General features: G+C 48.4%; 1 protein-coding gene across 1 annotated transcript in view; it reads left to right on the top strand.

The window, feature by feature from the left end:
• Window positions 1–12,510, top strand: part of XPOT (exportin for tRNA) — a 566,463-nt gene that overhangs the window by 372,492 nt on the left and 181,461 nt on the right. Inside the window, exon 17 of the mRNA XM_086919056.1 lies at window positions 8,113–8,351. Within this exon, the coding sequence (XP_086775182.1) occupies window positions 8,113–8,351 (239 nt within the window). The remainder of the gene's footprint in view (window positions 1–8,112; window positions 8,352–12,510) is intronic.

Raw genomic sequence — 12,510 nt, 5'->3', positions numbered from 1 at the left:
CCAGATGGATAGTCAAATACATCCAAACTTAATGCCACAAAGCCAAAAGATCTTTACATGTTATCTCCAAGACACATTCTACATGTTAAAAAGCAACAAACGTGGCCTTCTTGGCAACATCCTGATAGCTGATATATGTAACGCAGCTACTTGGGCAACCCCTCACACTTTCATCATCACTTTTGGGTGGATATCTTTGCCTAACAGCAAGCAAAGGTTGGCCAGACAGTCTTAAATACTTTATTAAAGACATCTGCATCATCCACATGCTAGCCGCCGCTTGTAGGGGGATACTACGTTGCAGTTCATGGAGAGTATGTGTATCAGCAACACATATTACAAAGCAAAATTATACCTTCCCTGTAAGCATCTTTGCAAGCGTGTAGTGCTGTGGATTCACATGAGCCCACCCTCATCTGGGAGCGTGTGACTTTATTTGCAGGTCTCTTCTTTGCTAATTAATTCTCGTTTCACAATCCATGTGCGCCCCCTTCAGGATCCAGCCTCCAGTGTTTCCCTCTTACTACTATTGTCTGAGCTTTTTCTTCCCTCTTCTATTCCCCCTTTCCAAAACTTGCCTACGAACAGAAAAGAGAAACCTACCCTCAGGATCCTGCCCTCTGTACCTCCTCAATAAATTGATCTCCTGTTCTGCCTTTCATAGTTCTATGAGTTGGACACCCCTCCCTAGCCGTGCATCCCTTGTTTCATAATTGGCCATCCCACTGTAGAAAGTCTGCCTTTTTTCTCCTCAGATTGGTGAATCTCATCAGTGCTCGTGCTTTCTATTTGCTGCCTGAAAATAAAGAATTGTGACTCAGTAGTATCCCTTTGTGGATATAAAAAAGGCAGCCAAAACGTTGTTTTTCACTTTTTGCACTTTAGCACCGCAGCATCACCGTTCATGTCTCCTTTAGGAAGGTTTGTTCAAATAGAAAAACAAGTAATGAAAGATTTTTTAACAAGAGCTTGGGATGAATATGGAGTCAAGAATTCACAATATTGTTCTCCTGAAAAGACTGATTCATATGCGTGTATTATTAAGTGTGGAACTGTGCTTTGGTTGCTGCTGTTCCTGCGCTGGATTCTGGCCTCTCGCCGGGGTGTGCCTGTTCCGCTCGTTCTGCCGCTGCCTCTCGCCGCACCCGCTCCGCGGGTGCCGCTTCGCGGCTTGGAGGCTCAGAGGAGGGAGTGGTGAGAGCTGCATGCCAGGACTGGGAGGCGCCAGGAAGGACCAACTAACAGGCGCTCGCAGGGACTCTGTAGACCAGGAGTCCCTGCTTCCCCTGCCCTGAGAGCGGACGCGCCCACCTTGAGACACGCCCCCCGCCTGACCAGGTGAAAAGGCGCGTGTCCCCACAAGCCGCCGGGACCCACCTGAACTGTGCTTTGGTTGCTGCTGTTCCTGCGCTGGATTCTGGCCTCTCGCCGGGGTGTGCCTGTTCCGCTTGTTCTGCCGCTGCCTCTCGCCGCACCCGCTCCGCGGGTGCCGCTTCGCGGCTTGGAGGCTCAGAGGAGGGAGTGGTGAGAGCTGCATGCCAGGACTGGGAGGCGCCAGGAAGGACCAACTAACAGGCGCTCGCAGGGACTCTGTAGACCAGGAGTCCCTGCTTCCCCTGCCCTGAGAGCGGACGCGCCCACCTTGAGACACGCCCCCCGCCTGACCAGGTGAAAAGGCGCGTGTCCCCACAAGCCGCCGGGACCCACCTGAACTGTGCTTTGGTTGCTGCTGTTCCTGCGCTGGATTCTGGCCTCTCGCCGGGGTGTGCCTGTTCCGCTTGTTCTGCCGCTGCCTCTCGCCGCACCCGCTCCGCGGGTGCCGCTTCGCGGCTTGGAGGCTCAGAGGAGGGAGTGGTGAGAGCTGCATGCCAGGACTGGGAGGCGCCAGGAAGGACCAACTAACAGGCGCTCGCAGGGACTCTGTAGACCAGGAGTCCCTGCTTCCCCTGCCCTGAGAGCGGACGCGCCCACCTTGAGACACGCCCCCCGCCTGACCAGGTGAAAAGGCGCGTGTCCCCACAAGCCGCCGGGACCCACCTGAACTGTGCTTTGGTTGCTGCTGTTCCTGCGCTGGATTCTGGCCTCTCGCCGGGGTGTGCCTGTTCCGCTTGTTCTGCCGCTGCCTCTCGCCGCACCCGCTCCGCGGGTGCCGCTTCGCGGCTTGGAGGCTCAGAGGAGGGAGTGGTGAGAGCTGCATGCCAGGACTGGGAGGCGCCAGGAAGGACCAACTAACAGGCGCTCGCAGGGACTCTGTAGACCAGGAGTCCCTGCTTCCCCTGCCCTGAGAGCGGACGCGCCCACCTTGAGACACGCCCCCTGCCTGCAACGCCCACTACATAACAAACAGCCTGTCGCTCAGCGGGACGCGAGCGGGACGCCGAGCGAAGCCCGAGCAAAGGGCGGGCAGTCTGTGGCAGTCAGGGGCTGTCTGAGGCTGGGCTGGGCCACCCCCCTTTCTCCTTCTGCCCCCCGAGTCTAACTGCAGGCTCCGGACCCACCATGTCCACCAGATCCGGCAAAGCCTTGAGGGGTGGCGGAGCTAGTGCTATAGGGGGTGCCACGACGATTGGAACAATGGACAAATTTATCACCCGGGTGGCTAACGTCATTGAAAAGGAGATCGCAATGACGGAACGCCGCCTTTCGCTTGACTTTCTTGCATCTAAGCGGTCCTCCTTGGGAACGGTGGCCCATGCTCTATCGCCGCCTATCCCCCCCGCCATCTCATCCCAAACAGATGAGCACCAAATTGCAGCACTAGAGGCTGGACTAGACAGAATAGAAAGCCTCATATCACTTCCTACCACAGGCAGCTGCTTTACCGAGGCTATTGCTTCTGGCCCACCGTCATACACAGCCAGCCCTCTGGCAAACAGGTCTCTTGCGGCTCCTATCGACCCCTCACCTCACACATCACCTCATCCCCAGATTCCATCATTGCGGGTCCATAGGAAAAGGAAAAGGGGAATCAACACTAGGAGGGGGAATTATTCCATGCTTCATAAGCGATCCAGGACAAAATTAAACAGGGTCATTACACACCAAGGCTCTGGGGAGTTGGAAACCCCTGGGTCTATAGTCCCCTCTCAGCATGCAGTCGAGCTCCCTACACCGTTACCCCTGCCCCCAGTCACACCGGTTCTTGCGAATCAGGTTACTCCTCTCGAGTCTCTCGAGAATTTGCTAAAATCTTTGTTCAACCCGTTACTTGACCAAGTTAGGAACCTGGGGGTTAGACTAGATAATTTTGAACAGGCAACAAGGGACAACTTTTTTTCCTTGAAAACCCTGCTGAAAGTGCAACCTAAACCATCTGAATTCATCCCAGATAGGAATGTGGCTAGGGAGGCCCTAGTTGGCCAACCAACTAGAGCCCAGCCGTCGTTGCCGGCTAAAACACCGGCCTCAGGGAAAGCCCTTGTCTCTGTCCCTCCGGCCGGTGCGAAGCGGTCGACGACCAGTGAACTCACCCACGTAGCTCAGGTGCACGGTTCTACCTCTTCAACAGTAACGGCACTTGTGCCGAATCCTGCACAAAAGAGTCAACAGAAGAAAGGGACTGGCCTGGGTGCCCTCTCGGCAAGTGCTGCGTCTGACATAACTATCGGAGCGGCACCTGTCGCTAGGACTACTAATCCAACCTTCCCTCCCAAAAATCCGCCTGTGCCTAAAACCCCCTCTTTGCCACAAACTCTTCCCCTAGCAGTCCCAGAGCACATCCCGCCACGCAGGTGCCCCCCGGTAAACCTCCCACCTGAATGTCATCCCTATGTGGTTGTCCTTACCAAAGTTCCTCTTTTAAAAGAATACCAACAGGAAACAACCCAGGCGTTGAAAAATAAAGTCATTCACTGGATGAAAACTAATAGACCTCTTCCAGTGGGTGTAGATGGCCTGATCCTTGGGGTGCGCAGGGTGAGCTGGATCGGCTACGGGAAAAAACTCTTTGAGGGCGATTGCGTGGTGGTTAATTTTCAAGATATAAGAGCCGCCCACGCAATATGCTCCCAAGGCCGTACGGCTGGAATGGGGGTAGATGCTGTCGACCTATCCTTCTTTTACCCTAGTACGTTCCCGACCACTCCACTATGCCCTGTCGGGCCCCCTCCTCTAAATATCGCCCACGGCCTTCCCTCCCTGGGAGTCTTCGCGCAGCATCCCTACCCAGCGCCAGTAATGCAGAACTGGGGCTTCTGGGGCTGCTGACTCCTTGACGTTCCCGGGGATGATCTTGAGGTTCTTAATCCTGTTGCTGAGCCCATCCCCTCTCCAAAAACCTGCTGCTCCTTGACTGCACTACAATCCCAGGATAGCGACAAGATTGCCCCAGAGCAAGGGGAAACTGGAGTAGTTCCCGGCTTACAGGTTGATCCTCCCGTTGCGGGGGCTGCGGAGACGCCGCCCCTCGTCGGGATCCGTAGCATTGCAGCTGTGACGGACCCCTCGGTTAGGGTTTTCAGCTGGAATGTGGCGGGTCTCGAGAGGAAGCTAGCGCTCCCTGACTGGAACTTGCTGGTGGAGCAGTACTCCATATGCATGTTCCAGGAAACCTGGAGCGGGGTGCCCCTGCATAAGGCAGGTTACTCCACCCACTTCCTGCCAGCAGCCCGTAGTGCAACCGGCAGGGGCCGCCCTTCGGGTGGCCTCCTAATTTGGGTGGCTTCAGAACTCAACTGCAGGGTGGTGGAGCGGGACACTAAATGCCCTGATCTCTTGAACATAGTGCTGAAAAACTCCCAAGGCCGAGTTATTTTAAACATTTTTAACATTTATGCCCGAGGCACAAAGGGGGGCAGAGAATCTCCAATAATATCCTGCTTAGAAGCCCAGCTCCGCTCATCACCCCATAGGTCCTGCACCCTGGTGGGGGGCGATTTTAACTGCACTTTTGAGCCCCTGGACCTTGAAATCTTATCGGATCAAGAGGAACTCGATGCCAGGTGGGGGATTCCATCCCTTGAACTGAACCCCATTAAAAGGTGGTCAGAAGTGGCCCTCCAGATTAATTCGATAGTCATGGAGTTTGGCCTTAGGGCCGCCAATGGCAGGACCAGGTCTGACAAAGCCGGGGTCCACACTTATAATAGGTCAGGGCACACGTCACGGATCGATTATCTTCTCCTTGACATTCATCTGTGGAGCATGGTGGAGGACATGGTGGTTATACCATCTGTCGAGAGTGATCACAATCTTCTCTCTCTCACCATGTCTCACAGGTGGATGTCCTCCCCCGTGACTAGAACTCCCTGTAACCCCACCCCGGATCTGTCAGTAGTTGCCAACTGTGGTCGGCGGCTAAAGTGGGCAAAGTTAGCACTCTCTGAGGAGAAAACCTCTGCCATTAGGCAGCTTCTTGCCTCAGCCCTAACTAATTTGGACATCCAGGTGGACGGGCTGCCGGAGGTGACCTCGAGGTTCTGCACAATAACACAGGCCATTGGCGATCTTTTCGTAGTGCCAGTCAAAACAAATAGAAGGAAACCTAGCCCACAAGGCAGATTGGGTTGGTTCAATCAGAAGTGCAGGGAGGCGAAGTCACTTCTCATTGAAGCAGTAAAATCTAAACTACCATCTAGGACTAGGGTGGCCAGGAGGCACTACGCACTCTGTCAAAAAAATGCTAAAATAGAGTGGGAGGATAACTTCTGGCAGGACCTTTTGACCGCCAGTCGCGGGAAAGACGCAAAACGCTTCTGGGACCTGGTGGGAATTAGGAACCGACCTGACGACTTTATGAGGCCCTGCACCATCAATGCCCAAACTTGGCTCTCGCATTTCCAAAATCTCTATTCTGCCATTGAAGGCCCACTAAATGACCCCTTTGCCACCCCGCCCTCTAGTCCAATCCAAGACCTCGAATCCTTTACAGTTTTGGAGGTTACAAACCAAATCAAAACTCTGGTCCCACTTAAAGCAGCTGGCCCGGATGGCCTCCCAGGTGATCTCCTGCGAGCATACTCGGAAGAGTGGGGGGTAATAATTTCTGTACTCCTCAACGCAATTTCCGCTGGAGGCCCGGTACCAGATTCGTGGAGGGGTGCTGAGGTGGTTCCCATTTACAAGAAGGGTAGTAGGGACCTACCTGGGAACTATAGGCCTATAAGCCTAATAGATTCGTCCCAGAAATTAGCGGGGAAAGTGATTTTGGGGAGGATTACGCAATGGGTGGATGAAAACCACATCCTGTCCGACATGCAAGCTGGGTTCCGCTCAGGTACCGGAACCATCGAACAGGTATTTAGGCTCCTGTTAATACACTGGAAGGTGGTGGAGCTAGGCAAAGGCAGTCTTTATTTGGCCTTCATTGACCTAAAGACTGCCTTTGACCTGGTTCCTAGGGAGGAACTCTGGAGGGTGTTACACAATTTAGGGATGCCCCGGTATTTATTAAACCTCCTTATCAAACTGCACAATAACACCTATGCCCAGGTTAGATGGGGGATGAACGGGGAAAAGACCGATAAGATCAGGGTCGAGAGGGGAGTAAGGCAGGGCTGCGTCCTGGCTCCTACCTTATTTTCCCTCTATATTAATGGGGTGGTAGACCACCTACTCGGCGAACCAGCAGACGCTCCCACTCTGGGAGGCGTAAAAATTCCAACCTTGCTGTTCGCCGATGACACCCTCCTCATTTCTAAAACACCCCAAGGCCTTCAGACATTGCTGAATCGTTTCCAGGACTTCTGCACCTCCAGGGGCCTTGTCATCAATGTTGAAAAGACTAAGTATTTGGTTCTGCACCCGCCCCGTAAGCTTGGTCGCCCCCCTATTTTGAATTCAATACCCCTAGAAAGAGTGGCAGAATTTGATTATCTGGGAATCCGACTCAATGACGTGATGAACTGGAACGCCCATATCAACAAAATGGTATTGACCCATAAAAGGGTGGGGGGGGCTCTTCTCAAAGAGTTTAATAACTCAACTAAACACTGTGTTGCCCCTCTACTTGATATTTACAAAGCCCGTGCGGTCCCTGGGTCATTGTACGGAGCCGAATTATGGGGTCTGGGTAAAGTGGATCTACTGTGCAAGGCGGAAAATAAATTCATCAAAGACCTCCTTGCCATACCATCAAGTAGTCCGACTATCCCAGTGCTCATGGATGCAGGCTGTAAAGCGATAGGGGACCAGGCTCGCCTTCGACCCCTCTTGCTCTGGGCCCGACTGTGGAGGGTACCGGAGCTAAAACCTTATGCTGACGGCCTGGCTGAGGTGATGCACTCTGACGGATGGCACAGAATCAAATGGTTGAAGAACATCAAACACCTTCTAGGGGACCTAGGCTTGGATTCCTGCTGGGATAGCCACTCCGCTCCCCCGAAGGAGACCCTAAAAAGACTGTTCTGGGAGTGGGTCCGCATGAAGCGCAACAGTAATCAGCACCATTGCAAAGCCACCGCAGCTTTCCTGTTGATAAAAGATGTTGTTGCCTACGAGCCATACATGGACCTAATAACAATTGCCATGGACCGGTCCCTGTATATCAAATTTCGGCTGGGGCTACTACCCTTGGCTGATCTCTGCTCCAGGTGGAATAACTCCCAGCCCTCTTCACGATACTGTGCTCTCTGTCCCGACAAACCAGAGACTGTGCCACATTTTCTTTTTGAATGCCCTGATTACGGCCGACCAAGAACACGCTGGCTCGGCCCTATCTGCAGAGAATTGGGTACTCGCCAGCACTCTGTCGCCCTTCGGATTCTTTTAACTGACACTGCCCCCTCGATTGTTTGTGCCGTTGCTAAGTTCTTAAAATGGGCCTGGTTGATTAGACTTAGAAGACTGTCAGTATCAATTTAATCTCTTTTTAACTAATTTATGATGGTTTAACGTGTTTTTAATGCTTTTATTTATTGCACAGTCATATTTTCTTCGACATGCTGTTTTAACTTTTTGTATCGCTTTTATGATATATGCATATCGAAATAAAGCAATCAACCAACCAACCATTAAGTGTGTCATAAGTTAGTGTAAGCTTTAATTTTTTCATTAACGAGTTTGAAGGAATAATTGTTTTTTCTGGATTGCTCCTGTTTTTGCTGACATGTTTATAATTTGTGTTAAATTGTTATTTTATGTAGGGTTATAAGCACCTTATTATTTTTGTTTCAGGAGAATGGTTTTCATGGCTTGCTAACTAGTGATGATCAGCTCTTTATTTATGAGGCAGCTGGAGTGCTGATTGTTAACAGCGACATCCCAGGAGAACAGAAGTGGCTTCTGATGAGAAAGTTGTTAAATCCTTTGCTGGAAAAGTTTAAGATTGTATTAGGAAAGCTGATGACCGAGAAAAATGAGGAGCGACAAGTGGTACTGGCAGACTGCCTTAACCATGCTGTTGGCTTTGCCAGGTGGGTTAGACCACATATAATTATTCAGTTATTTGTTTGTAATTGTATTTTTACATTATTTTCCATTCTTTTTTCCCATTAGAAATGCACTTCTCCTAACACTCTGGTGTCCTTTCGGGTTAAAGACAATTAGCATTCAAAGGAATGTTTAGACTGTCTCCTGGTGGAGCCTGAGCCAGGTCTCTTCCACACATGCTAGATCCATGGTGTTCGACCCTTTCTAGATTGCTCTTATGTCTAGGTGACGAGCATTCTTTGCTTAATACAGCTGTCCGCATCCTAACAGAAGCCCATTTGGTGGTCTCTACCGTGGCACACTTATCAAACCATTGTTCTCTTTTTTTCGATTTAAAACCAGACTTTCTCTGGGGTAAAGCTATACAAAACAGATCACATTGGTACATATTGCAATACAGTAAAATTAAACCAATTTACTTCGGAGTATAAAAGGCGGTGGAAAATAGATCATGTATTAGCCGATAAGAGTAAAGTAAGCATGTAGGATTATGTGGAGAGGCGTCCAAACCGCCACAGCTGCAACAGGGGGCCCATCTTGTTAGTGTCAGATGTACTGTCCTACTCGGGCAGAATGACCTCATCTGATCATATAAGACTCTAGTTCTCAAATATCTGCTGAAATAAAAGGTATGCAGCCTTGATCCTTTAATCTCGTTAATTGCAGCTTGAACTGGATATTGATGGTTACAAGCTAGCAGCAAAGATGGCACAGGCATGAAGTGAAGATGGCAAAATATGGGTGTTTTAGGTTCTAATCGAGAGAATAATCTTATCATCTGAACTGCAGTGTTTGCCTTAAGTTAGAAATTACTTTTCAGTGAGAAGGGAATGTTTGCATCCAGCATTGTTTCCCCTAGATTATTCATGTGAACTCAAAGGCTTGCACTCATTTCTGGTGATGTGTAGTCATTAAGAGTACTCAATTGTCAAAGTGCCCTTTAATATAGTGAACATCTTTTCAGCCAGTGTGCTTTGTCAACAGTTGGTCGTGGACTTAAATGCTGACTCAGGAACTGCGTTTGAAGATGCCAGCAAGCTGGGTGTCAAATCATATATTAGTGGAATTATGTGCAATGCTTTTGGATGACATCAGCCAGCTCCTGCACATATAAAGTGAAAAGAATGTGCAAAAATATGGAAAGACTACATTGCCCTCCTGTGACTTTCCAATTTTTTTGGGTTGCTTTTTGCTGCAGCGTATATCTCTCACAGTTCATAGTCCATCAACCAGACCTGCAGTATACATGTAACACACCAGTCTCCCATTACCTGCTGTTTAGGCAAGGCTATATAGGCTGTCTCCTTAGCTGCCATGGCCTTCCAGGCTTCCAACGACCTAACCTCTTGTTCTAGTACGTCTGCACTCTAGTTTTTAGCTGGCTCACACAAGCTGGCTATACTCATCTCCTTGCCTGGTATATCCACAATAGTATGTACAGGTGGAAACCCTTGGGAGGTGAGGACGAGCAGGTAGTAGTAAGCTGGAGAAAATGTCACTTATGAGGACTAGGACAGAAAAGGCTTGACTAAAATGTGTTGATTAGATGGTGGAAGAAAATGCCACCATTAACAGCAAAGAGGGTGATCCTTCGTTATACTGAAGGTTGTAAATCTGTTATGAAACCACGATATTAATTTGATAGGAAACTAGTGGTGAATAGAGACAATTGTGCAGCAAAACCAATGGGAATGGATGTATTTTGAGTACACCCGGATGGGGGTCTCCCATGCTGATGCGCCATTCATAGCAACCTGCAGTGTTGTGAACTCAGCACAACACTGTTTCACAGAACATTGAGGCAGCTACCAATGGAGAGACTCTGGTAGAGACCTGCCTTGTTTGCACTACAGTGTGGCCTAGGAAAGTTGTGCTCAAGGCAAGGGAGAGGACAAGGAGATGCAATTGTCCTACAGAGAAGTGAGTCTGCATCAAGTGGTAGACTTGCAGTTAGTTTGCTTACTGGCACCTATACAGATCCCTGTACAAGAGATTTTGCAACTCTACCATATTTTCTCCACCATTACAACAGAGTTACATTCCATAATGAAGGCACAGGCGCTACAGTTGGAGAAATGCCTTGTCTTTAAGAGTTATAAGGGTTTAGGATTGTTGCAGAGGTGTTGCTGGATGGAGAGGCCATCAGGTGGAAGACCTTCTAAGCCACCAACTCCTCCCTCCAAACTCCCCCATAGCTATATCCTTATTGTTTTTGTCCCACTGAAGATGAACATTTTGCTTTTGAGACGCTTGCTATATACAAACTCTAATCCTATGTTCAAGATAAGCGGTTTCTTGTTTGGAAGCTTAAGTTGGCGAGGGTTGTTCATTGTCCCACTTTTGTCTCATTTGGCTTTGACTATATGGCCTGTTGGTTCTGGAAGGAGCGCACCTATAAAAGGCTTTCGTTAGTAAGATGGTACAGAAGACAGAGTTGCTCTGTATGCAGTTGATATTCTTTTATTCATTGTGGATGTTAGCATCTCCATTCCTAAGATGCTGATGTTGTTTGGAGAGATTGGTGCTTACTCTAGTTTCAAGTTTAATCGGGAAAGCCTTCCCTTTTTCTCATACAGTTTAAGGCCTGCTTTCATGAATCTATTAAGACTTATGAGGATGGATTCCCTTACCTGTGGATAGCAATCTCCAGGGATCAAAACACCTTTTACAGGCATAACCTCTCTGTTCTGTTTAGGGACTTGAAGAATGATGCAGTACAATTGGCTCCTTTATCATTCTCTCTGTTGGGCAGGCCAAACCTATAGAAAATGATCTTTTTGCCAAGATATATATATTTTTTGGCTAAAAGAGAATTTTCTACAAAATACTCCATTCTTGGCCTGAGAAGTCTTTTTCTTTCAGGCCACTGACATGATATGCACGTTCCTGTGGAGCCTGAAGGGCCCTCGTATTGCTCTATCGAAGCCTTAGTGCATTGTGTTGTCCTACTTTAACAGTCTATGCTCCTTTTGATGTGTTTGTCATTAGGCTGGACAGACTATATTTGGGGACGCACAGGTATCTTCACTTTGGGTACAGGATGGAAATCGCCCAGGAATGTGTCCAGGGCTATAATAAAAATGTTACTGCTTGGTTCACAGCATTGAAACCCATTGGATAAGCATAGTAAAGTGAGGAGGGAAGCCCATTATATAGGGCATGTACCTTATTGAGAGAATTTATGAAGCTGGGGACTAGCGGGTCTAGACCTTATTAGTATTTCGAAGCTGGGGTATCCAGTTTGAGACAGTGGATAAAATCCCTTCTCCCAACCTACCAATAGAATTTAGAGTTACACAGAAATATGTTAAGTACTTCAAAGTCAGATCTGCTATAGAGGCTCGATGGATGGTTTAGATGAGCTTACAAGATCGCTCCCTCTAGAAGCTAGTGTTGTAATGGAAGAATTAGCCAAATGGTCTACTCTAAAGCTAAACAGTACCATAATTTTATTTTGCTTGACAAATAATGAGTCCAAAGGAGAAATGGATGACAGATCCGGTCCGATTTTGACTGGGACAAAGCCCTTTCTTACCTCAAGGAGGTTGCTACACAGCCTTTCTTCAGATTAACATCTTTTAAAATCCTACATAGGGGTTTTAACTACAACACGCAGCTCTAAGCAGTGGGTTCATTGAATAGTCCTCTGTTAATGATTCTCTAGTGAATCTGGTAAACTTTACACCATCCAGAGCTGCCGATAGTCACATTTTCTGTGAATCATTTCATGCATAAACATTTGGAATTTTGGGGATGCAAGTAGAGAAGATTATGAACATGACCTTCTTGAGAATGAGGGGGTGTAACACATTGTTGTAATATGTGAATCCTGTATAATGATTGCCTGATGATTCTGCTCAGAGACATTGCATGTGAATTACTTAATATTGTTGCAACTTTGTCTACCTAATATGTAAAGGGTACCAGCACCTTAAAAAAAGATTTGTGCTCCTGAAAAACATTTGAGGTTAAGACTTCATGGGCGCACTCAGTATTTTATTTTTTCCTAAGAAATTAAGGAGATAAAAGAGATGAACTGTGTTCATTTAAAGGCAAATTAAATACTGATGGACTGCATGTAGCAGTTGTAAAATTGGGTCCATGGAAGATGAGGTTGCATATGAGACTTCAGGTTGGGACTCT

Source organism: Lissotriton vulgaris, chromosome 1_1 (genome assembly GCF_964263255.1).
Source record: "Lissotriton vulgaris chromosome 1_1, aLisVul1.2, whole genome shotgun sequence".
In the NCBI taxonomy this organism is placed as follows: Eukaryota; Metazoa; Chordata; class Amphibia; order Caudata; family Salamandridae; genus Lissotriton; species Lissotriton vulgaris.
The sequence above is the reverse complement of the archived record's forward strand: the minus strand, read 5'-3'. Positions and strand labels throughout refer to the sequence as shown.